Source organism: Aricia agestis, chromosome 15 (genome assembly GCF_905147365.1).
Source record: "Aricia agestis chromosome 15, ilAriAges1.1, whole genome shotgun sequence".
In the NCBI taxonomy this organism is placed as follows: Eukaryota; Metazoa; Arthropoda; class Insecta; order Lepidoptera; family Lycaenidae; genus Aricia; species Aricia agestis.
In genome coordinates, this window is record NC_056420.1 from 2,211,053 (window position 1) to 2,237,548 (window position 26,496).

The 26,496-nt window shown below is 37.3% G+C and overlaps 3 protein-coding genes across 9 annotated transcripts in view; 2 read left to right on the forward strand and 1 right to left on the reverse strand.

The window, feature by feature from the left end:
* The window catches only part of LOC121734396 (heterogeneous nuclear ribonucleoprotein 27C), a 33,604-nt gene extending 29,018 nt beyond the window's left edge, over positions 1-4,586 (reverse strand). For all 6 annotated transcript variants that reach the window (XM_042125000.1, XM_042125002.1, XM_042125001.1 and 3 more), the window contains exon 1: positions 4,453-4,586. In XM_042125000.1, the coding sequence (XP_041980934.1) occupies positions 4,453-4,490 (38 nt within the window). In that variant the 5' untranslated portion in view covers positions 4,491-4,586. The remainder of the gene's footprint in view (positions 1-4,452) is intronic.
* A 971-nt stretch (positions 4,587-5,557) lies between these two features.
* Positions 5,558-8,684, forward strand: LOC121734397 (arrestin domain-containing protein C31A2.12-like). The gene is made up of 6 exons (XM_042125005.1): positions 5,558-5,850; positions 5,945-6,079; positions 6,290-6,501; positions 6,581-6,745; positions 6,869-7,051; positions 8,595-8,684. Exons 1-6 carry the CDS (start codon positions 5,733-5,735, stop codon positions 8,682-8,684), a joined length of 903 nt encoding a protein of 300 aa, XP_041980939.1. The 5' UTR covers positions 5,558-5,732.
* A 244-nt stretch (positions 8,685-8,928) lies between these two features.
* On the forward strand, positions 8,929-26,346 carry LOC121734196 (importin-11). Of its 2 annotated transcripts, none has more exons than XM_042124672.1 (18): positions 8,929-9,160; positions 10,689-10,834; positions 11,555-11,775; positions 12,317-12,476; positions 13,755-14,001; positions 14,390-14,671; positions 15,024-15,205; positions 16,021-16,200; positions 18,161-18,260; positions 18,952-19,160; positions 19,478-19,675; positions 20,528-20,720; positions 21,710-21,962; positions 22,380-22,476; positions 22,776-22,902; positions 23,690-23,819; positions 24,180-24,357; positions 25,494-26,346. In XM_042124672.1, the coding sequence occupies exons 2-18, from the start codon at positions 10,700-10,702 to the stop codon at positions 25,596-25,598; spliced, it is 2,997 nt and encodes a 998-aa protein (XP_041980606.1). In that variant the 5' UTR covers positions 8,929-9,160; positions 10,689-10,699; the 3' UTR covers positions 25,599-26,346. The 2 variants fall into 2 exon arrangements, with proteins under 2 accessions (XP_041980606.1, XP_041980608.1); XM_042124674.1 differs by having other exon boundaries at positions 8,929-9,152.
* Positions 26,347-26,496: the final 150 nt, after the last annotated feature.

Here is a 26,496-nt window from a genome sequence, read left to right on the forward strand (position 1 = left end):
ATATAGTTAATTTTTATTGTTAAACACTTTAAAAATGTATATTCTAAGGTTACAGCTGGGCGATAAAAGAAAGGCTGTGTGTAAACCGTTTTCGATCGTTGCACCTTTTACTTTTCTCATGCGATTATGCTTGAAAGAAGTCAATGGATACAGATCGTGAGCGACCATTACTGAAGATACTGAAATCCATGACTGAAAGGAGTTTATAATATCTACATTTTCATATCTTTAGGCAAAATCGTTATTTTGCCTAAAACATGCAAATGAATTTATTAGACGTTTCTAAAACATGGTCAACGGCGACGATGAATGGTCGTATACTCATTAGTTAGAGTAAAAACAGATTTATATTATCATTAAAGATGTAGAATATTCATAAATAATATTATTTTTTTGAAATAAACTTAATTATGTTCTTATTCCATGTTAATTTTATGTTTGATAGCATTTTAAACAAAAATAAAAAATATTTTTACTATTCGAATTATTCGAAAAATAGTTTGGCGAATATTCGAATAATAAAATCGTCGAATATTCGAATAAAACGAGTATTCGAATAACATACCCTACATACTAATGATACAGTAGCTAGTTAGTTACTCTCATATAAGTTACACAAAATGTTTACTTCTGTAGCGAATGCTGGTCAGTTTATTACTTCCCTAGGACTATTTTTTTTTTAAATTAGGTTTAATAATTAAACCACAAGGTAAAAAGCTTTGTCTACAAGATATTTATTAGAAATCAGGAGCTGATGAACAAAACCGGACAAGTCCACCAGAGTGCGAAAGCATTTTTTTTTTTCAAATTGTCTTCTCTTGATCCATCTGTGTCAATCCCTGTTAATATTTTCAATCAATACTGGTTAAAAAGTTTTTGGCCATTTTCAAACAAAACCAGATTAGTTCAGTAGTAGTCAATAATAGTTTTTTATTACTGTGCAAAATTTGTTCTCGCGGACTAATCCGGTTCTGTTCGCCAGCTTCTTAAATATATATTTATGTCCTAGGGCTTGAAAGGATGTGCCAATAAAGCTATTGTTTGGCTAATGGCTCAACCAGCAATTATTGTTTAGGTAGCACAGACAAGTGATCTTTAAGATCTCTTATGAACAAGCTATACAAAACCTGTAAATAAGAGTGAAAGAGATAGCCATATCTTTGCTCTTTGTTTTTAGAAGCGCTGTTAAAATGACTGTTACTTATAGTATACATTTTTAAAGGCAACTTAACCCATCAAGCCCCATAAGCTCACCGGTGAGCGAGACACAATAGAATAACAATAGATTTCCAAGAATTCACGATTTAATTTGAACGTCGAAAATTTGACTCCAAGGCCTGACATGAACCATGAAACCATGACAGCGTTAGTTCCTTTTTTCGCCACATGCATTTAAAACCTTGTCGAGCTCTATGGTTATAGTTAAATATGGCGTCTTGATGGCATCCATTTTTAACTTTACCCAAAGATTTGACATTTTGCACTGCAGTCAAAGTTAAAGTTAGTTGGTGCAATCCAGTCTAAGAGTTTCAAAATTGCCATAAACTAAAAATAACAATGAGATAATAACTTATAATATTGATGACTACTGTTATTGAAATTATTACCTTATCTTTAATAAAAAATGATAATGATTAAGTTTTAATCACCATTATTTTTTTAATAGATCATGATTCATGACATGCTTCTATTTAAATAATGGACTTTTCAAAAATAACATATTATAATAATTACTATGCATGCATAGATAACATGTACTAACGGCTGTTCCTAATATATTTTGATCTATCTCTGGTTTTGCCCTACTAGAGATAGGAATAGCTCACAATTATTGTGAGCTATCTCTGGTTTTGCCCTACTAGAGATAGGAATAGCTCACAATTATTGTGAGCTATTCCTATCTCTAGTAGGGCAAAACCAGAGATAGATCAAATATTGGGAATGGCCGTAAGTAATTTTTGGACAGTTAATAAAAATGCAAACACATTATTTCTAAAAAAAAAAATCATAAGGCAATGATGATGGTAATGATAATGATAAGTTTTGACTTGCAAGTTGCACTGTTTATATCAAGACTTATTTATCCCCTTCCTTATAGAAATATTAATACAGTGTATAATTAATACATGGTTTACTTGTTCTTGTCTGGCACATTGGAAAATTCTCATAGCAAACAAAGGCAATAGACCTTCCAACAGTTAGATGCTGCATAAATATTTATGATAGTAAAGTTGTAAATAGTGCATATATATTGTATCTACTGAAGCGGCGCTAACTTCTTACCACGGCTACGTCTCATCAACATTAAGATACGGCTTAATTCTGTGGGGGAATTCGGTAGACATAAACAGAGCTTTTATTATACAAAAGAAATGCATTCGAGCTTTAGGGGGGGTAGACTATTTAAGTCACTGTAAGCCAATCTTTAAAAAATTTAAAGGTCTGCCCCTGGCCTGCCTGTATATATATGAAGTATGTCTATTCGTAAAGAAATATGACTTTTTGTTTGAAAAAAAAGGTACAACAAAAACTAGAAATAATAGAAATAGAAATAAAATTAACATCCCTACACAGAGATTAGCAGTCAACAGCAAAAACGCATATTGCATGACAATAAAAATATACAACAGTCTCCCAGACAAGATAAAAAACGATAGTGATACATATAACAAATTTAAAAAAGAATTATTTAATTGGTTATTAGAAAAATGTTACTATACAATTCAAGATTACTTTAACAACATATTGATTGCAAATAAGTTTAAAATGAAATAAAACACTTGACACTTTACCCATTTGACATCTCTTCTTTTTTCTATCATATTGTATAAATAATTTGATTATTGTATAACAATAATTTAGACAACATTAATTAAGTTATTATAAGATGTAAAACATTGTAGTCCGGCTATATTGGCATGTACTAATAATAATTTATTATGTTTCGTTTTCATATTGTATTGTATGACATTTGGTCATTTGACAGACATAACAAAATTATATTCTAGAATATTAACTGTTCATTATGTATTGTGATTTGTGGTCTAAACATTTATTTTCTTATCATCTTGACATTAATATTATAATAATTGGTTTGTATGTGTGATTGACATTATAAATTTGCATCAAAAATAATAATTATGACTGCTGAATATCGCTAAATTTTTTAAGCATTGTTTTGAGATTCCAAATGTTTGTTTAAATAATTGGATTAATCTATTATATATTTATGATTACGATTTTAAATTTGTAAAGCTGACAATATTTCCACGCCTGAGAGGCAGAAATTTTGTATCACATAAACGATTTATACCACCTTGTAACAAATTTCTCGGAAAATAAATAAATTCTAAAAAAAAATTCATGTATGTAGCCAATCAAGACTTGTGTTCATTATTTACTGTTAAAGCAAATCTACAAGTAAACCAAGAAGCATGTCACTGATAACTAACCTAATCAGACATAACCCAATTCTTTAAGGACAAATGTAAAATTACACACAAGTAGCCTCAAAGTTTTTGGCCTTTTATCTCGAGACCTGTCACGAGTTCATGACCTCTTTTCCGTCACTCTAGTCGGTGAAAGTATAGCATTCACTTTTGGAAATTGCAAATTTGGCACTTTGAGTTGTAACTTTAGGAGATTATTGATGCAAAAAATGAAAGTACATAATGGGAAAGTTTGTGATTGCGTCAAGTACAGGGCGCCGACGCGGCAGCGGTAATCGTATCTGCTAACACTAAATATGGCAAAAATAAACTACCAGGGAAGCATAGTTGTATGAGAGCACTCAAAAAAGTGGGCGAATTTACATTTTACGTGGACAATCGGACAATATCCATATTCTAATGAATCAGCATATTTCAATGTATTATCGAGACAGCTACGCGGCATTTTTGACGATGCTCTATTAACCTCATTACGAGTTCCAATATCAGATTAGCGTTTGCGTATCCATTTTTACAGGATTTATTAGATAAGAGAAAGCGAGATTTGGTTACATCGAGGTTAGTTTAACATATTGGGATTTGCGACATTTCCGCATTCTCGTACTCGAAAAGAGTCTGTTATATAAACATTTGGGGGCATTTTATTTTTGTTTGGGAGCGAAATACAAAATTGCGATATTTCAAAGTGTAATGGGAAAGTCGAGCTGCCATGATCGCTACACGCAAGTCGCACGGCGAGGCTTGGGGTCGGTGCCCGCTTGCCGGTAAAAGGCTAATTGAGTACGCAAACTGTTACCGTGTCACTCAGGTCATCATCAGAAAGAATAGCCAAATATACAGATATTTAGCTTTTCCAACGTGGGATTCGACATCCGACAATACCTATGCCACCTAGCCAGCTTTTCTTGAAATGCGACACACCAAGCGAACATGCAGTTTGACCTATTATAGTTATTGACACCATAGCATCCTCGAAAGTGGTAATTAATGAAAATATACATACCCCTTCTCGTCATCGTCCATGTCTGTATTCATACGCATAACTTATTACTAATTAAAAATAATGGTTGGCACCGGTAAGACACCTAAACCGCACAAGCACAGACCCACACGAATGATTATGGCGGACCAACCACATCCGCTTTCTCAAAAGTCATGGAGAAAGGAAGTAGTCATGCTAGATTCCAAGAAATAAAATTTTAATAAAAAACACGAATAATATCAATTAAACTGTTATAAAAAAATAATAAATAATTAACTACTATTTATTTCGTTTCATTTCAATATGATTTATCTAAAAGAATAAAAAATAAATAAAAAATAATAATTTAATTGATTATAGTTTTACCACGTGGACAATAGATGGCGCTCCAAAATGTTGCCAATTGTAAAAAATATTTTATACTAATTTAAAAAAGTAACATTTTAAAAGCTTTCGAATTAAAAAAATCAAATAAGAGTCACTAAAGATATGCTAAAGATAAATTATTGTGTACCTAACCAAAGCATTTTTTATTATGATAAGTTTACCGACATTAAATGGTTTACCCAAAGACTTCTATTTAAAAATAGAAGTTTTTGGGTTTACCCCTATCGGCCATTCCCAATATTTGATCTATCTCTGGTTTTGCCCTACTAGAGATAGGAATAGCTCAGATTAGACCTATGGACATTAGAGGCATATATTTTATGTCAATTGTGAGCTATTCCTATCTCTAGTAGGGCAAAACCAGAGATAGATCAAATATTGGGAACGGCCGTAAAACACCATTAGCAAAAGATAAGCTGAATGGATAGCGTCCATGGTCTATATAATTTATAACGTTATTATGCGGTCGGAAGATCTTCCTTTGGCCACCACACTTATATCCCACACAACGTTCATTTCAAAAAATTAAATAATAGATTATTATATAAAAAAGTCTTTAAACATCATTAGACTGTTAGTTAAAAAATTAAAATGCTCAAAATGTTGAACATCATTTTTGACCCACATTAATGAATCCCGTAGTGATTATATTTTTTTGATGAATCGCTTTGGTACAAAATGGAGCTCGCGCGGAGAGAAGCTCCTTGGTCCATTTTAACTTATTAATTTAATGCTGTAGAAAATATTACAAGCAATTATAATTTACATCCTTATCGATAGATAATTATCTTATCGCAATATGATATCGGGCGAATGCTTTTTATTGAAATGTTATGTTTGTATAGCAGTGCAGATTGAAAGTAGTAATTCTATAGATATGTGATTTGATATTTTATTAAACGTCTCATTTTAAAATGGTTTGGGATAAGTGCAATATAATTCTGCATAGTGCATCTGATAGTTGCTTTTATACCAATAATATTATCACAGGATCAATTATTTTGGAGTTTACCAGTAAACGGAAAGTTGAAAGTAATAAACTAATAACCACGTCTTTAACTAATTACTTGATTAGTCGACCAAAATGTTATAAGAAGTATTCATTCTTTTTACAAATATGTTACAGAAGTGGATATGAGAGTACAAGGATCATGTGAAGCACAGTGGTCCAGATTTTCACCTACTATTCCATACCTAAAGATATATTCCGACAAATACGACGTGCTGAGTGTTGCTTTCGACACATTTGAAAATATTAATGGTAAATATGCACTGAACTAGGGATTTTATTTTAAAGATCCTGAATTTTATATTTAAATACATAGACGCACATGTATAAATAATATTATAATATTACGAGATATACTTTTCAGTATCAGTCGCCAGAGAATGAGATTATGATGGATCGATTTTTATCACGCATAAAATAAACACATTTAAAAATACATTTTACCTAGTTATATCTTTTTAGGTAGAACAGTTAATCCCGGAGTCTACACTTACCAGTTTAATTTATTTCTACAGTCAGATTTACCTTCCACTTATGAAGATTCTATTGCGAAAGTGCGCTATCGTGTTATAGTTGAAGGGAAGAGCAAGACTGGATTTAAGCTGTATAACAAAGTTTTACCTTTTACCGTAAAGAATTATACCGATTTAAATGATGCATCTATTGATTATAAGGTAATCTAAAGGAACCCACTGAATTAACTACAATAATTAATTTTATTTCTGAGATAATTACTTAACTAAAATGTTTTAGGTGCCACTTATATTTGAAGGAAAAAAGAGCACATGCTTTGGAAATTTTACGCTGTACATTAAAACGTATCGTGGATTTGCTCCAAATCAAAGGTTACCAATTCAAGTTATACTTGAAAATAAAAAGAGAATAAAGGTTAAACTAATAGAAATCACTCTAATACAAGTAAGTTAGGTACTTTGTTAGATACGCTTACTTTTTATCACGATCATCATCGATCACGATTTACGGTTAATAGTGTGGCTATTGTTATTTTTCCATATTAAAAGTAAACATTTTAAATTTCAGAAAATAGAATATAATGTTACAGAAGGTTTTCACAACAGAGATAAACGCATTTGCTCAACGATGCATAAGGATATTCAGAGTTTAAAAGATGAACAGTGTCGGCTATACTTAGAAATGCCGCCACTTGTTCCATCAACTGTTAATGAAACCAATCCCATGGTTACAGTTTCGTATGTGTTGGAGGTAGATATCTATAACTTATTAATTATTATTTAAAAAACAAACAATTATACTTCAATTTATCAACGCGTAAGCGATAAGCATTAACCCCGTATAAACGAGTACAAAGATATTTACGGATTGTATAACTATTCAAAGTTTGATATACATGAGACTTTTCCAATGTGTATGTGCCAGGCCAATACATTCTTCCAGACAATACGCAGTGTATAACTATTTTATACGTGGGAGAGCCAAGCTTCGGTACAAATGGGCCGGCTCGACCGGAGAAATACCACGTTCTCACAAAAAACCGGCGTGAAACAGCGCTTGCGCTGTGTTTCGCCGAGTGAGTGAGTTTACCGGAGGCCCAATCCCCTACCCTATTCCCTTCCCTTCCCTACCCTCCCCTATTACCCTATCTCCTCTTAAAAGGTCGGCAACGCACTTGCAGCTCTTCTGATGCAGCGAGTGTCCATAGGCGACGGAAGTTGCCTTCCATCAGGTGACCCGTTTGCTCGTTTGCCCCCTTATTTCATAAAAAAAAAATCAAGACCGAATCTTGAATAGATAAAGAGCCAGTCCACACGACGGGTTGCGTGATGCGTCAGCGTTGTGTCGACGCAGAGCTGCTGTTTGACGCATAGTCGGCCACACGGGCGCTGCGTCATCGCAGTGTCATAGAATTAGAACGTTAGTATTTTGATATCGTTGCGCAGTGTTATTACGAAGCAGTCTTAACGTCAACACCCCCTCGCGCTTCTTCTCGGGGACTGATGTTCGTCATATTGTGTGCGTTGCGACGACGCAACGCGCAGTGTGAACACCTTGGTTATTTATAAAAACAACGCAACGGCAGCGCTGCGTCGACGCAACTCTGACGCATCGCGCCGTGTGGACTGGCTCTAAGGGGCTTAGTTAAATATTATCATGTATTCCTCCGGGAAACGAAAGAAGTACTAGAAATCATGATGAAACTTTTAAATTAAATTTTATTTATTTATTTATTCTCTTTATGTACAAAATTATGACATATATTTTATATAAGTGACTTAATCAATGACTAACTATAACAGCTGGCGTTGGTGAAATGGGCACTAAAATTTGCATCCACTGCGATCGGAAATTTGACAAAAATAGAATCGATTCATATAACGTACTGTCATCAGTATAATATTATACAAAATGCTGTCAAATTTTCGACGGTAAAATGTACGTTACAATTAATGTATTATTATCTCGTTATACAGTGTGTAACAAAAATAAGTGATAATACTTTAGGGTGTGTACGTGTTCCTTGTAGAGAGTACACTGTGAAAGTAGCAGCGCTGAAGGATGATTTTTTTTTCACTTTTGTATGGGTAAGGGCCCGAGCGTCACGAGTTTCCACTTTCCCCATACAAAAGTAAAAAAAAAATGGTCCTTCAGAGCTGCTACTTTCACAGTGAACTCTCTACAAGGAACACGTACACACCCTAAAGTATTATCACTTTTTTTTACACCCTGTATATAACGTAATTAGATGGTAATTAATAATTAAATTTCAATTTTAATGTTTTTTTTTCAGGCAAAAGTGTCATTTAGGTATCACACAAGTTTGTACTATGACATCCCAGTTGTAATATCAACTGTACCAGTGGCACATGTAAATTTTTAAATAAATTTTAATTCATCAATGCGTTTGTTTATCATTCAATTAGTTCTAAGGTTTCATATTAATTTGGCCTTTAAATATTTGTATAATTTTTTTTCTGTGAAGGCTAGCAACACCTCATTGTGCAGACTGGCAAAAAATCAATGAATAAGGAAACAGAAGTCAATGCAAAAAAAAAACCATGTTAAAAAAAATTGAATGTCATTGTCAATGTCATGAATGAAAAATTCAAAACTTCGAATTTCGTTTCTGTGTTTCTTTTGCTTTTCATTGATTAGCCAAGATTCTAGGATACTCAAAAGTTGCCGTGAATAATATAAATGTTTTAAAACTCATCTTTAGGTAACGTGTAGCTAAAAATCGATTAAATCTAAAACCTTTTATGTGCTCTGCATCATGTACTACTCACTCTAGTTCTCGACTTATAAAAATCATAAGGTTATGTCAAATACTGTCTTTTGCTGTGTAAAAGTAAGTAGGTAAGTGTTTTATTTTTATTTCATATTACAACAAATTCCAATTAACCTTTTTATGTATGCTAAAATATAACATCTACTTTTATCTGCTTTCGTTGTATTTCTTATAATAATACCGGCGATTCCTGTACTCATATTACACATATTATTATATGATTCGTTATAATAATTCTGTCATCAATGCTTTTAGTGTTTGTTTGCCAAAAATAGAAAATACGATAATTGTTAGGTTGCACAATGTTTTTAATTAATTTGTTTATTATTCCTCAATTAACTTTAAATCAGTATCTTAATTTTCCCTCGATTTAAGCCGTCAGATATATTTAGGTTACCTATTTTAGAATCTGAAAATACAAGTAGAATGTTAATGGAAATATTGTATTAATAAGCTCTTAATTTCACTAACACCTTGTCAGTCTGATTCTTCTCTAATAATATTTTGCCCTGTTTCTACACAGAAAAACATTATGTTCAGCATGATCACCATAGAAAGACTTCTCTTCTATGGTAGAATAGACAAAGTGACAGTAAATAAAGTGTATAAAAGTAGATCTGTTACTTTGTCCCTTGTTTGCAATTTTACTGTAAGTTTGCTAAACCATGCAGCATGCCAAGCTAAGCAGAAGAGATAACATGATATTTGATCAATGATAAACTTAAACAGTTGTTGGTGTAATTGATACTAAAGATTCTACTTTTAAAGTTAATTAATTGTTACCTTTTGTTCTGTTTTCATCCTAAGCCAGAGCTTCTGTAATTGCTTACTTTATGTTGAATGAGAAAAACAAAACTGTGAGATAAGTTTTCACCATTTATTAAGGTGGTAGTGAAACATAACATGACTAAATTTACATTTTATATTTAAGTTACAGTATCTCAAAAAAAAGTAGAAATGGTAAACATCAAACAGTATAAGTAAGAAATAAGTACATGGTGTATTTTGTATTCTATCTGAACACTTACATCTTTTTTTTTAAATATATTTACTTAAATAAAAACTTGTTTTTGTCCTTCAACTGTCTTTGCAATATGTCAGACAAGGCCATCAACAGGTCTTAGGCCTTCACAGGCCACGAATTACGGGAGGCGTTTTTTTTTTTTTTTTTTTTTGCATTTTTTTGCCCCCCCCCCCCCCCCCCCCGGTGAGATTTCATTCCACCTCCCCCCTCCCCCACAAATATCACGTGAGAGTTTTCAAAATGTTGGTTTCCCACGTAAATGTAAACGTGGTTTGACAATCAGTACCTTAGTCCAGTGACCTTATTCGTATAACTATTACGCTTATGATTAAATCTTAAACGTACGTACAATCTGGATGAAATGGACCAAAATAGTATTATTTTGTTGAGAAAAAAATTATGCGCCTTTTGACAAAGACCTCCAACTGTTGGAGGGACCACAGAAACAAGGGCCACCACATCTTTTAAAAAAATAAACTAATAGACAAAATACTATACAGATCACCCGTTTTTTAGAAACTGGTTATTATTATGCTTTATATAAATAATAAATTTTATTCTTTCCTACACAGATTGAATAAAGATGGATCCAAACATATATGCGTTAGTTTTGGACACACTCAACCGAGCTACTAGTCAAGACACTGAGGTTTTGAAGCCGGCGGAGGAGAAACTTCAACAATGGGAGATTGAGCCTGGATATTATTCTGTTTTATTGGTATGTAATAATGTCTTTTAAATTATGATTTGTTCAAACCTACGCGACCAAGCGACTCCGAAGCGGGAGCGTCAAGATGTCAAATGGTTTTAAGAAGTCTAGTTCAAAACACACATTTGACAACTTGACGCCACTTGACGCTCCCGCTTCGCAGTCGCTTGGTCACATAGGTGTGAACAAAGCATAATGATTTAACTATTGGATAATAGGAATAAAATAACTTGTTGGCAGAATGAAAAGAGGAAACGGTTCAGTACTAACAAATAATCGGCCAAGTGCGAGTCGGAGTCGCGCACGAATGGTTCCGCACCGTTATAGAGCGAAAATAAGGAAAAAAATGTGTTTTTGTATGGGAGCCCCCCTTAATTATTTATTTTATTTAAAATTGTCCCGTAACCGGTCGCCCGCGTCGTACAGTTACAACTTGTTTTGCTTATAAATCGGAAACTAATTTTAACATATCCAAGTAATTCTTTCAAATTTTGAAAATTAAAAAATACTATTTTATTTTTGACAGAGAATATGGATTGTTAATAATCAAAATTAGGTAACATTCTTCATTATAATATTCATTGTTGATCAGTGATCACTATTTGGTAAAATACTTGTCTTGTCATTTATTTCAATCTTTTGTATTTTTTTAACAATAAAATATTTTTCTATTGTGTTTTAAATGGCATAATATTATTTCTTAGTTAAAATAGTATTTGTTGTTTCCAGGACATCCTATCGAACCACTCGATCGACGTCAACGTGCGATGGCTAGCCGTGATGTGTCTGAAGAATGGCGTAGACCGGTACTGGAGGAGGACAGCACCCAATGCGATCACGGAAGACGAGAAACAAAAGCTCAGACAGGGGCTGCTGACGAGCAGCATACTGAGTGAACCGGTGATGCAGATTGCCACGCAGCAGGCTGTGCTCATTGCTAAAATCGCCAGGTAACAGTTGAGATATGTTGGTAACTAGATGACGCCAGAAATTCTTTATCGCGCGAGGACCGTACATTTTTTCGGGATAAAAAGTGTCCTATGTCCCGGGACCCAAAGTATCTCCATACCAAATTTCAGCAAAATTAGTGCAACGGTTAGGGCGTGAAGAGGTAACAAACAGACAGACGGACAGACGGACGGACGGACGAACGGACCGACAGACATGACGTATCTATAAGGGTTCCGTTTTTTGCCATTTGGCTACGGAACCCTAAAAATGAAGTGTACCTACCCCCAGCTGAAAAAATCATTTCCCGCCCGTTTCCTCTAATGGTAGAATTTTAAATATGCCGCCAGTTGACTTCATCGCCACATCAACGCCCTCTGCCCCTACTTCACAGGTATTAAAATAAGTGTCGGTCAAAAAATGTCATTACAACTTTTTCCGTCTAGCCCCCTTTCGCAAAGGCCAATAAGGAACTTCGTTCCAAAATGAACAAAAAGCAATTATTTCATCATTACTTAATACTTAGTTACCTTTTGTTAACAGACACGACTGCCCGCTACATTGGCCAAATCTGGTCCCGGAACTGATATCGACGTTGAAGGCGCCCCAGCCCCTGGTGCAGTACAGATCGCTGCTGATCTTTCACCATGTCGTCAAAGCACTAGCCTCCAAGCGGCTGGCTGGGGACAGGCAGACTTTTCAGGTAAATAAGACTTACCGTAATCATAAAACATTAATATTATGTTGACCTGTCTCTACCTGTCTCTTCAAATAGCACACTAAGTGTCTAAACACACTAGGCCGAAAATACGCGGCCGAAGTTCGACATGATTACGATAGCTACGCATACAATATAACGCGATGTAATTTCGGCCAACGATATCAAAATACTTAGATACGACGTATGCCGTCAAAACTGTAGCAATGTTTTTGCATGCAAAATGTGTATCGAGAAAATATTGTCGTCCTTTTTTGTCTTACAGTAATAGCATATATACTACTTTCTCTTTCGCTCATTTTACGCTTTAATCGAATCGAGAAAATATTGTCGTCCTTTTTTGTCTTACAGTACTCATATACTAATTTCTCTTTCGCTCAATTTACGCTTCGCTTTGATTTTTCTCTTAAAATGAAAGACAATAATTTAAATATTAATAAAATCTTAGTTATTACGTGTGAAATATTACACCTTTGGCTTTATTTGTATTCCTCGTTTTGTAACTGCACTGTCGGAAGGCACATGACGGCAGGCACTGGAGCGAAATGTAGCGAAAAACAACGCGGTAATTAATGAATTAAACACGTCCGGCTGTTACCGCGTCCTAAGGCACACTGCTCTCAGATGAGTGAGCTCACTCATTTCGAGGGTGACACATTTTCGCGCTGACGATTGTATGGAATGCCTTTTCTAACGTTCTAATTCTATGATTTCGGCATGGTGTGTCATCGGTAATTTAAAATACATCGCAGGCATCATGTCGAACTTCGGCCGTGTTTTTTCGTTGTTGTTTTTTTCCACTTGGCCGAAAAAACGCGGCCTTAAAATTTTAAAATTCTTAGGCCCATTCACCAACGATGGTTTAACTTTAACAGTAGTTGGCGAAATGCTCGAATTAGTATCACGTTACCTCTTTCGTTTTTCATATGAACGTAAGAGAAGACATGCCATTTTAACTAATTATGTTATTGTGCTGTAAAAACGCGATAACAGTATCTTAATTACCTATTAAGCATTCACACTTGTATCCTTTATTATTGTTTTAGCATATTAATCAAATTTATCAAAAAACAATTTTAAAGATTTGTTGCTTAAGAAACAAACTTCTCGCTTAAAAAAATATAACAACTTCTTTCCCTTTTTAAACTTAAAAACCAAAACCCTCTATAATGATTAACACTCAATAGGGTTTTTATAAAACTTGAAGTAACATAATGTACTACTAATATATCTATTATCTACTATCTAATATTACTTTTACAGGAGCTAACAAACACAGTGTACGGTTTCATACTGAATCTATGGCATGGGAACACCGAGTTATTCCTGCGTCACATACAAGAGGGGGCCGCTACTGATGTGATCACTGAGCACCTTGAAAAGGCCCTGCTATGTCTGAGAATATTGAGAAAGCTGACCATGTTTGGCTTCAAAAAGGCCCATGAGAGTCGCGATGCTGTAGCGTTCTTGAACATCGTTTTTGACCGGGCTAAGGCTAGCTTGGAATGCAGTAAGTATATCTTATTGGCCTTTGATTGACATTTTCGTATAGATAATGCGAAGGAGTCACAATAAGTCCTTGGTCGCAGTGACGTCAGGGCTGCAATGACCTGCCTTTGAAGGGAATGAAAAAAATAGATATTATAGACTATGAATAGAGTATAAAAATCGTGATCATACTACTAAAATGAAAATACGACATGTATGTCATTTTAATAGTAAAGTCAACCTAAATTATAAATTGAAATTACCTCTAAATGCAGTGATATTAGTAATTTTAACTAAGTAACTTTGTAAAGATGTGTAGATGGCATTAAAATCCAATCTTCTTTAGTATGTAATTGAGTTTTTTTTACTCTATTTCTTTACCAATCATCCTAACAGCAAATGTTTTTCAGGAAAACTATTAAAGGGCCGTGGAATCTACCCCCTAGAACTATGTGAGAAGTTCATAATACATCTCACAAAAGTGGCACTTGGTGTGTTGAGCACTCAACCATTTTCATACGTGCCACTCATACGTCCCTCGCTTGAGTTTGCTCTGTACTACTGTTTCACTGAGCAAGGCATGAGCCTCATATACGAGAGGTTTACTATACAGTGTCTGAATATTGTGAAAGGGATTTTGCAGTGCATGGAGTACAGTCTGCCGAAGATAACGGATCAGATTAAGGAGCCATGTAAGTTTTTTTGATACAACAACATACATAAATAAGACTTAAGTGCGATAAGATAAGAAATATTTGTGCCAGAAAAAAAGTCATTTGGGTAATATTAATTCATTTACTTAAATCCCTTTATGTCAATGATCCTTTATTTGTCTGGTATGTTGAATATTCTAGTCAGACCTTACTACATTTCCTTAAGTCCTTATTGTTGGATTACTCTTATCTATCTCAATCGTATCCAAAAATTCTGTAGACCACCAATTTTTTGTTTATTGTTATTTTATTGATGCCGTCGCCATTTTGTTTATATCCGCCATTTTGTTTACATCCGCCATTTTGTTGACATCCGCCATTTTGTCCGCAGTGGCGATCCAAGCGCACCAGATGAAGTCGGAAGTGCTAGACGAGAACACCGTGTGTCACATGTGTCGCCATCTAGTGACGAGGTATTTCGTGCTGAGCGCCGACGATCTAGCGCTGTGGGACGCGGAACCGGAGAGCTTCGCTACGGACGAAGCGGGGGAATCGTGGAAGTATAGCTTGAGGGTATGTAAACTCTAAGGGTGGGTTGCACCAACTTACTTTAACTATAACTGTAACTTTAACTATAATGCAAAATGTCAAATCTTTGGTTAAAGTTAAAAATGGACGCCACCAAGACGCCATATTTAACCATAACCATAGAGCTTGACAAGGCTTTAAATGCACGTGGTGAAAAAAGGAACTAACGCTGTCATCATACCAAAACGCCTTTTTTGACAGTTCTTCTTTATCAGCAGCGCCCCCGCCCACGTTCTTATAAAGTCCGACAGGACCAGCAACGTCTTCTGTCAAATTCTGTGGTCATAGTAAGGTTAAAGTTAAATTAGCCTCAATTATAACCATAACTTTGACCATTACTTTAAATTTAACCACGCCTCTGGTGTAAATAATTATTAGGTTGGGACCTAATAATTATTTACTCCTAAATAAATATAATGTAATTTTATGTTATTTAACTTCACGCGGGCATACTTGTAGTTCTTCCATTCACACCCGCATGAAAGTATTGGTATTTCGTACCCACGTACCTGCTGTGTAAGACGTATACCATAATTAATTATTTATTGTAGTGCGAGCACAGGAGAAAAGCAACTGAGTGTCACCGCATGGGGAGAAAATAGTGTACTATTTTCTCCCCATGAGGTGACTGAATTTGATAAAACTCAATGCATGTTGGCACAGAGTTAAAATCGGTTATTTAATTTTTATTTAAAAAATATGATGGGTAAAAAAAAGCAAAGGAAAATAAGTACAGAATATAAGTAATTTTTAAATAAAATTAATATTCAGAGATATTTATAAACGTCCCTTTCCTTCAGCCGTGCACCGAAGCGGTGTTCGTGGAGTTATTCCAGTCCTACCGAGCAGCGCTCGCGCCGGAGCTGCTGCGGCTGCTGCGCGCGTTGCCCAACGCGCCGGCGCACGACCTGCCCTCCATCCTGCACAGGGACGCCATCTATAACGCCGTCGGTCTTGCCGCCTCCGACTTGTATGACGACGTGAGCGTTTTGTCTATTATTTTTATTCTATTTTTAAACTTCTGGAAAACTTACGCCCCCGCGCACGACCTGCCCTCCATCCTGCACAGGGACGCCATCTATAACGCCGTCGGACTTGCCGCTTCGGACTTGTATGACGACGTAAGTAATTCTTAGTGTGGTCTTTAGGCAAGCTTTAAAAAGCTGATATAGTGTGAGTACGGTTCTGTATATATCTATTTATAATCTACCATCGAAGAAATTTATTTATAGGCAGTTAATGGATCTACGTCATTTGGTTGGACTATATCAATTCAATGTTAGTTATGATCTGTCGGCTGGGATTGACATAATTCGACCAAACTACCTAGGTCCGCCTTCTGCCTATTAGCATCTCTGATAGTATAATACAGGGTGCAGTTAAACCTACCGGCCAATTTTTTTCCAAGTATCATTAGGAGTCATTTAACAAAAAAAAGGTTTTTTTTTAAATTACATATTTTATCCCATTTAAAATCGTTGCAGAACGGTCACTTCGCGGCGGTGGGTATGAGCGGCGTGACGCGGGGAGTCCATTAATTGTGGTATTTTTTAGGATAACTTTTGGAAGCTATTTCTCAACATTTAAGTACTGAATGATGTATGAAAGAAAAAAATACGTGTATTTTTATTTTTAACAAGGAGGGTTTAATTGCACCCTGTATAGAATTAGTATGTATAGAATTAGAACGTTAGAAAAGGCATTCCATACAATCGTCAGCGCGAAAATGTGTCACCCTCGAAATGAGTGAGCTCACTCATCTGAGAGCAGTGTGCCTTAGGACGCGCTAACAGCCGGACGTGTTTAATTCATTAATTACCGCGTTGTTTTTCGCTACATTTCGCTCCAGTGCCTGCCGTCATGTGCCTTCCGACAGTGCAGTTACAAAACGAGGAATACAAATAAAGCCAAAGGTGTATTATTGCACACGTAATAACTAAGATTTTATTAATATTTAAATTATTGTCTTTCATTTTAAGAGAAAAATCAAAGCGAAGCGTAAATTGAGCGAAAGAGAAAGTAGTATATGATATTACTGTAAGACAAAAAAGGACGACAATATTTTCTCGATTCGATTAAAGCGTAAAATGAGTGAAAGAGAAAGTAGTATATGCTATTACTGTAAGACAAAAAAGGACGACAATATTTTCTCGATACACATTTTGCATGCAAAAACATTGCTACAGTTATGACGGCATACGTCGTATCTAAGTATTTTGATATCGTTGCCTGTATGTATATCCTAGGACCAATGATATTCTACTTATACAGATATGTTACGTCCATAATATTTTCCGGCTTAAATCTCTTCCGAACAATTTTCAAATTCAAAATTGCTAACATTGACAGATATAATTCAAATTTGACAGATAAGTGAAACAAAAGATACGAAAAACCATTTACAAAAAAGAGACAGTTCTATTTTTAAACGTCGAATCTTATCGCTGTCTCTTTCTTCGCCTGAGCTATGACGAAATTTCGATTTTTTCCAGATTGTTAAAAAAAAATGTTGAAAATGTAAATAATCGAGATATTTACTGCAATCAAGAGATGTGGTAAGAGATTCCATGTGTTTTGTTTACTTTCGAGTCATAATTGGTACATTTTCGAAACACACACGACGGCATTTTCCATTTATTGAAGTGACAAGACGTGGCACGTTCGTGACTGCGCTCGATGCAGACTAAACAACAGACGGCCCAATTGGAGCTGTATTTGAATCTTTACAACGCGCGCGGTAGTAACATATCTGCTTTGAGTTTTTCATCATTGCCTAGAACCTAGACTGTACTGTATGTACCAATAGTTTTGAATATATAGTGCAATGCTGCTTACACGACATAAAGAAAACGAATACAATCAAACATATTATTATATTACAAAAAGTGATAATGTTATTAAGTTTCATTAATTTATTCATACATTCGTTTCACATTACAGGTAGACTTTGACGAGTGGTTCACGAACGTACTGAGCGCTGAACTGAAGATACAAGATGACAACTACAGAATAATCAGGAGGAGAGTGTGCCAACTTATTGGTAAGTTTTTCATTTTAAGTGTCACTTTTATATCCTAGTGGCGCCCTTAGCGGACAAATCCGGCATTATCTCGTTACGGTGTTTGTTAACACTTTTGGAGAACCAAAACTCCACTAGCGATATTTACCTATTTTTTATTGAGACTTAGGAATAGGTTGGATATATAGATTACTTAGGCATATCAACAATATGAATACAAGCTTACATTAACAATTAACAATTAGGTCATTTTACAGCTTAATGCTGTAAAATGACCTAATCAATTAGAGACATGCACAATATTATTATTAAACACAATGCAACATATTGTGGTAAGACTTGACAACTAGAAAAGTTAATCAGAAAGTGATGAATATTCCCTAAGCGGGCCTTATCACACTGGCGATTAGCGAGCGATTTGAAAGCGATGCGACTGCGCAGCGCCACGCCGCGATGACGCCGCGATTGTGCGGCGTGCACGCAGCTTGCCTTCGGAGTTTTAGACACTCAGCAGCAAAATGGATTCTGAAGTCACTCCCTAGATGAGTCTACTATATATAATAATAATCTGTGTAGACGAGTGTACAAAATGGCGTCCACGCCACGCCGCGACGACGCTGTGCTGTCGCGACGTGCACGCCGCGCTCGCTTTCAAATCGCTCGCTAATCGCCAGTGTGATTAAGCACTAAGAGTGACAATGAATTTTGACAGGTCAGTGGTGCAGCGTGCGCGCGTCGCATTCTTTGCGACCGGCGCTGTACGCCGCCCTGTTGGAACCGTTATCCCGCTCTAACGAGGACGCGGCGGTGAAGCTGGCGGCGGCGGAGGCGCTGCGCCACACGATAGACGACTTCAACTTCGACGTGGAGCAGTTCACGCCGTTCGCGCCGCACGCGCTCGCCGCGCTCTATGATCTCCTGGTACCGTGTAGTATATCGGTCTTGCTTTAATTGGTATACACAATAGTCATGTTCGTCTCGTTTTTTCATACGCTGTACATGCGTTTGAAAAACGAGACAAACACGACTGTTAACGCACGGTCGCGCGACCTCTCTTCTCTCATAAATACGACGAACGAGAAAGATTACATTAAACCACAATTATTATTAAGAAGACCATGTTAAAACACATTTAAGCAGTAATTGAATTATTATAAAGACAGAAAATCTATGAGCTTCCACTAAGCAACTCGTTCATTAATCTTTAGATATATGTATAACTAGACATCTATTTCTAGGTGGAGTCAGAAGAGTGCGATACGAAAATGCACGTACTCCACGTGGTATCGTTCGTGGCGGAGCGGTGCGGGAGCGCGGTGGCGCGCGGGGGCGGGGCCGGCGCGCTATTCGCGGCGCTGCCGGCGCTGTGGGCGCACGCGCACAACCACAACATGCTGCGAGCCGCGGCGCTCGCTGCTGTTGTGCATCTGCTGAAGGTACGCGGCTAATGAGCCGTTTGCAATCAGCCACTGCCGCTGCTCCTAAACGGTAATATTGCCCTAAATATTTCTGCGGCAGTAACGACACGAGTGAGGGTTAACCACACATATAGATCGAGATAGATACCGCACGTGTATGTACTTCGCGTGCCATATCGCGTTCCCAAACGACGAGCAATGCTCGTCTTTCGAAAGTCTGTTCTTTATTTTGCTATCGGAATCGGACGTCAATCGGAATCTTAAAAATGCCCAAATGCCTAAAAGTGCCGTATTGAGCTGTAGAAATTCAAATAGAAACGTTGGCCTAGATAATGGACACGTTTCTTACCATCGGTAGGTCATAGTGGTAGGAAAAAAGTGACACTCTCGTTTTCAAATGGAGCGTAATGCGGTATCTATCTTGATTTATGTCTGTGGGGTTAACACTCAGCCCTCTACTTGCCGAGTCGGCAGCGGTAGCGGCATGACGTGTGGCAGCGTGAGTGACTATATATTTTTATTTTTTACATTCCCTGCTTACCTGTCCACTTCCCTGTCCAACAGCTTTGTCTACACTATGCCTTTTTCTGTTCGTCAAGGGCATGCGTTACAGCGCAGTCAACAGCGAACGTGAGGCGTGCCCGCAACGCATGCCCTCTAACCGTATCCAAAACTTCAAAAATGACAATATTGGCGTTGCGTTCCTTGACGCATTCAATTAATGAATGCGCCAATATGAAAGTTGATGACGAAAATTGAAGATGAAAGTGCACAGTGTGAACATAGCTAGTTAAGCTGAATATAAAGGACGCATTAAATTCGAAAAAGCCTGTAACATTCAAGATGTTTAAAAGTGTCCAAAACTTTTAGGCGCTCGGCGAGTGTCCGTCGAACATTCGTTCCTGGGTACTGGGCGTGGTCGACGAAGCGACCCGCCTCGACTCGCCCGCTCACGTCTACTTGCTAGAAGACGCTCTGGAGTTATGGCTGGCTCTGCTTGAGGCCGCACCAGTGATTGATCCGCAGCTGCTGGCGTTGGCGGTGAATTTGCCACCGATATTAGGTGGGACACGGCTCACAAAAGCCGATTTTGCTTTAATTTAAACGGTCGCAATAGGCAACGAGCACAAACTATAGGTGGTAGCACATGTCGGATTTATAACGTCAGTAGGCTGTACATTCTTTGTGTTAGAGTACGTGGTGGAACTATAGCTTGCAAATCGTGTCAAGTAAATAACGACAAATAAGTTTCATATTGGTAAAGAAAACCCATACTTTGATTCTGATATCTTAATTCAACACAGTCGATGGACAACAATAAACGATCCTCAGTTGATGCCGTTTCATCTGCCACCTATACTTGGTAATGCAGCCTACTACAGAACACAGTGTTTTTAATGCTGCTATAGTTTGTGCGTTATATGATGATATGGTGACAGTTCTCATATTCCTTGCTACGGATTTTTTTTTACAAGAAAACAAAAAAAAAAATCGAAATGTAATAAATTATATTCCATCCACAAAAACAAATGTTTCCTATAATTGTAAATAAATAAAAATGAAAAGTTGCTAAATGCTACCTTATTAATATAAAATTATAAATATTAACTGTGAAATAGGAGTACTATAAAATTATTGTTACAAAAATATTTGAAAAATGTCAGATGCATGAAACGGAACCTATGCCGATTGCCGATAGAGATTGACACTGTTGAATTGAAATCAAGTCGATAAAAAGGGCGGCCATCTAAAATCGCCGGCGCCATTCTGAAACGTCAGTACGAAATCGATAATTTCGATTGCAATTCCTTTACGAAGTGATTCGATATTTTTAAACTATCGATTAATTTTTGTTAGGTAACTTCCCTACTATTGCCATCAAATATAATGTGTCACGCATATCATCATAAAACGCACAAACTATAGTAACTAGCTTATAAGTACTTTATGTACTTATATTATAAATATAAAGTCTGTTATGTTTATAATATAAACAAAGTTCGATACGATCTCGGCATATATAACCAATAATCTATTTTTTTTAATATCCAGAGCAATCAACCGAACACCTTAGGATAGTCGTGTACATAATGCAAGCGTACTCCCTGCTGTGTCCCGAAGAGTTTTTCACCGGCGCCGGAGCGAGGTGTATGGAGATACTGGACGATATGTTAGCCGACATGAGAAAGGAGGGTATTATCACTGTGCTCAAGATGGCGGAGATTTGTATAAGTGTGACGTTCCCCGAGAAGAATATGTATCTGGGTGTTAAAGTTATATGGCCGATATTGATAAGGGTGATTCGGTGAGTGTTATTTGTTTAACTTACAAACCAGTTAACCTGTTCGTCATTTGAAATATGACAGACAATGAAAGCGATTGTAAATCAAATATCTGTTGCATATTATACCTATTATATTTTTGTTCATAACGGGTATTAACGTATTATAAATAAAAATATTAATGTAACTGATAAGTCATTAAACCTGTCATTGGGCCTGTTTCACCACTTCATGATAATGTGCCGGATAGGCTGTCCACAACTTATTTGATAGATTTTCCATCTGTCTGTAAAGATAAGTGGTCGATAGCCTATCTACTTAAAGATTTGAATCTGAACAAAGATTCGAATCAAAGTTTACCAACCAGTCGTCCAACCTTTTGTTTATCATATTTATATTTTTGTATAGAACTACCTAGTTGATAATAATTTGTTCCTCAGTTGGCTTCTAGACGGCGACGACCTGGGCATGGTGGTGTCGGTGGAACTCTCTCTCATATCCCGCGTCATACTATTGTCGCCAGATCTCTTCTACAAGGTATATCTTTTTAAATATAAAATGAGTGTAATAGCTGTTATGTTGTAAAATGTAAGTTTCTTGGTTCATCCACTTGCGGTACCCACAATTAGCGCCACATTCCTGCATCGCGCTATCATAGTTTTTTAAGCGCGTCGGTATATATACGACAGCTGAAATGTATCACGTGGGCTCCGGCCTGACCGAGCATACCACCTCGCTCGATCAGAAGATCTTCCTTTGCGGGGTTCCACGCATCTTTCTGTTACGGATATCTTTTTAGGATACACAAACTACAGTACAAACATGAATATTTGTAGGTAGTAGAGGAGGCGGCGGGCTCGCACCCGGAGTACGCGGAGCCGGCGCGCGTGCTCGGCCGGGTGCTGCACGTGTGGACCGATAAGATGAACCTCGTCACGCAGGTCGAGCGGTGGAAGGTGGCCGGTGAGTGTTGGGCATTAGTGAGTGTCATATAGGCCTCTGATGCCCGAAATAAAAATGATTTTGATTAGTAGACAGGTGGCCGGTGAGTGTCCATCCGAGTCGAACGGAAATCATAATAAGGGTGTTTTTAAAATTATATTTGCCGCCAGGTGCCGCTATGTAGCCATAATCGTAGGTTACACGTTCAATTTGTCATCAATCTGATATTGATGCCAGATTGATGACTATAAAAAGTACATAATATTCAAAAAATTATCAGTCCATCAATCCGTGGGTTAGAAAATTATATGCATCTTTGTGATCGAGAAAATTTTAAGATATCGTGTTTTTGCTAGGTCTGATTCTCGGAAATATAATGTAGTATCTATGTCTACAAAACGAAACAATTTGGGGCTTATTTTCAAGCATAAAAATGAATTATAAAATCGTCAATTTAGGGTTAGTCGCCCCCATAAGATAGTGATAGGGTATTAGAGCGAGGGAGAGAAATGCGTAGCTCGATTTTTATTCGGCGGTATACGCTTTTCTGACATTTCACTAGATTTAGTTTAGTGAAATGACATATCACTAGATTTGTTTAGTAAGAAGACGTAAGAAACAAGAATATTCGGTATCTACCGCGACCTAGGGATTTCGGTATATCCATATATACACAAGAATTGCTCGTTTAAAGATATAAGATTGTGTTTTATTCTATACTTTATTGTTGTGCTTAGCTACTTTTTACCGACTATCAAAAAAGAAACATGATATAATATATTAGACGTGTGGATGTGTTTGTATTCAGGCTTAGGACTAGCGGCGTTGTTGACTACACAAAATGCGACGGTGCTACAGCGGTTCCCGGCCATACTGCTCAATCTGACAGAGGTCTTGAATGATATCATGAAAGTGGAAGATGGTGGAGTACCTGTTGAGTGAGTACATGGTTATACAACCATATTATATTCCTGCAACTAAAAATAACTTTTATTGAGTCCTATAACTAAACTAACCAAACTACCTGTCCATTGACGAAACGTTCAATTAACCAAAACGTTAAGATGTACACAAATACGTCGTTTTGGATAGAAGCCAGGGTTTGTTCTTCGTTACTTTGGGAAGTCTTCGCCGTTCCGTTTGTAATGCACACTATTACACATTGATAATAATAAATTACTCATGTTAGGTTATAAACGTAGAACCCCTTCAATCTAGAAGCTAACCTAACGCCTGTTACACTCCCAAGACTGTCGTTTGAATTAAAGTACCAGGGTCTCATAAACACTGCATTACAGCTGGCTAGCCGCAACACCGGGGTCGCGGCCCGCATCGCCGCTAGAGGGTCGCGGGGGCGCGGCGCGGTGGGAGGCGGGAGGGGCGGAGCCGCACACTCCCCATGAGGCCCGACGACGCCGCCTCGCCGCCGCGCACCCGGCGCACGCGCTAGACCTGCGAGCGGTTACGCATCACCAGGTATACATGAGTGTTGAGAGCTAGGTCTTATCATACTAGGGGTGGGAGGGGGGCGGCGCACGCGGTAGACCTGCGAGCGGTTACGCATCACCAAGTATACATGAGTGTTGAGAGCTAGGTCTTATCATACTAGGGGTGGGAGGGGGGCGGCGCACGCGGTAGACCTGCGAGCGGTTACGCATCACCAGGTATACATAAGTGTTGAGCTAGGTCTTATCATACTAGGGGTGGGAGGCGGGAGGGGTGGAGCCGCACACGCCCCACGAGGCGCGCTGCCGCCGCCTACCCGGCGCACGCGCTAGACCTGCGAGCGGTTACGTACCACCAGGTACACATGAGTGTTGAGAGCTAGTTCGAATATTAGGGGTGGGACGCGGGCGGCGCACGCGCTAAACCTGCGAGCTGTAACGCATCACCATACATGAGTGTTGGGAGTTAGGTTATCATAAAAGGGGTGGGAGGCGGGTGGGGTGGAACCGCACACGCCCCATGAGGCGTCCGCTGCCTAGACCTGCGAGCGGTTACGCACCACCACTACACGTGATGTGTGTGTTGATAGCTAGCTAGAGCTAGGTCTTATCATGCTATACAATATTTTTAAACTACGATGAAAAACCCTCTTTTTTTTTAAATGAAATAAGGGGGCAAACGAGCAAACGGGTCACCTGATGGTAAGCAACTTCCGTCGCCCATGGACACTCGCATCATCAGAAGAGCTGCAGGTGCGTTGCCGGCCTTTTAGAGGGAATAGGGTAATAGGAGAGGGTAGGGATGGGAAGGGAAGGGAATAGGGAAGGGTAGGAAAGGGAATAGGGTAGGGGATTGGGCCTCCGGTAAACTCACTCACTCGGCGAAACACAGCGCAAGCGCATGGCTCTCCCACGTATGAAACATTTGTGTTATAACAACAAATAGAGGGTTTTTTCGTCTCTGTTGTGTTCGATTACATTTTTCGACATACGCAATATGCATCCGACATGTTCCTGGAGTATATTTAGCAATAGTTCGTCATCATTTCATGAAATGTTGTAAGCACTTCCAGTGACTTGATCGGTTTTATATTTTGTATTCTGATTTTCAATCCGTTTCAGCTTTTGTATTTTTTATTTCTTTTATTATATTTTTTATATTTTCAGTTGGAAACACTTAAAAACCAAGTTGGCGCAGAGAATTTTCAACGAATGCTGCAATCGACGGACAAGGACACGCTACAACAGATTAGAGAGTACATACCGCTTTGAATACTTTACTGTATACCTATAGTACGGTCGTGGAACACATAGCGAGCGGGACCCTAGACGAGTAATTTTATTGCGCAATATCCCGTATTTCGTCATATTATTGACTGTCTAGTTATACTATTGAACATCGCGCGCCTCCAATCTAATTGTGAAAAAAACTGTTCAATAAAATTGAAGCGTAATATTGAACAATACAATTGATCGTCTAGGGGCCAGTTTAGAAATTCGTAACCCGAAGATTTCAAGCAAGAATGTATTGCTATCGCGTCTACACAGGCGATAAAGATAAAAACAATATTTATGTGAGAATGAAGTTATTAAATTGTGTTAATTTCTACGTGCTCTACGACCGGACTATAGTGCATAACCAATACTCTGATTTATAATATCTACAATAGATAAACACAGTCATATTGTAATTCGGCAATGTCTTCTAACGTTTGATAGTAAAAACAAAGAATACCAATACTAGTTGAAATTACAGTATTGTAAGTAAAATTACATAATTTCTCTTTTTTCTTCTTGGCTAGAAAATGGAGACAGAAATATTCTTGGCTGTCGTGTTACTGACTTTGGAATAAGATTAAAAATCAGAGTATAGGAAGCCATATTATAACTAAATATTCGATCCTAAATTTAGATTTCAATATCGATGGAGTATGGATGGTAATTTTTTATTTTTTATAAACGAACTAAAAGTCGACGGTTTTTAAGCGGTGTTAATTATAGAAGTCATGTAAACCGACTTCTTTTTATTAGATCCCAAATTTTTTTTTAAGGTTAGTGTCCTTGTATTTATTTCATTTATTAAATATTTTGTGCATAATATGTAGGCGGTAGTGTTGTAAAATAAGTACTTGCAGAGTATGAAATCTAAATATTCACGCATAATATTAAG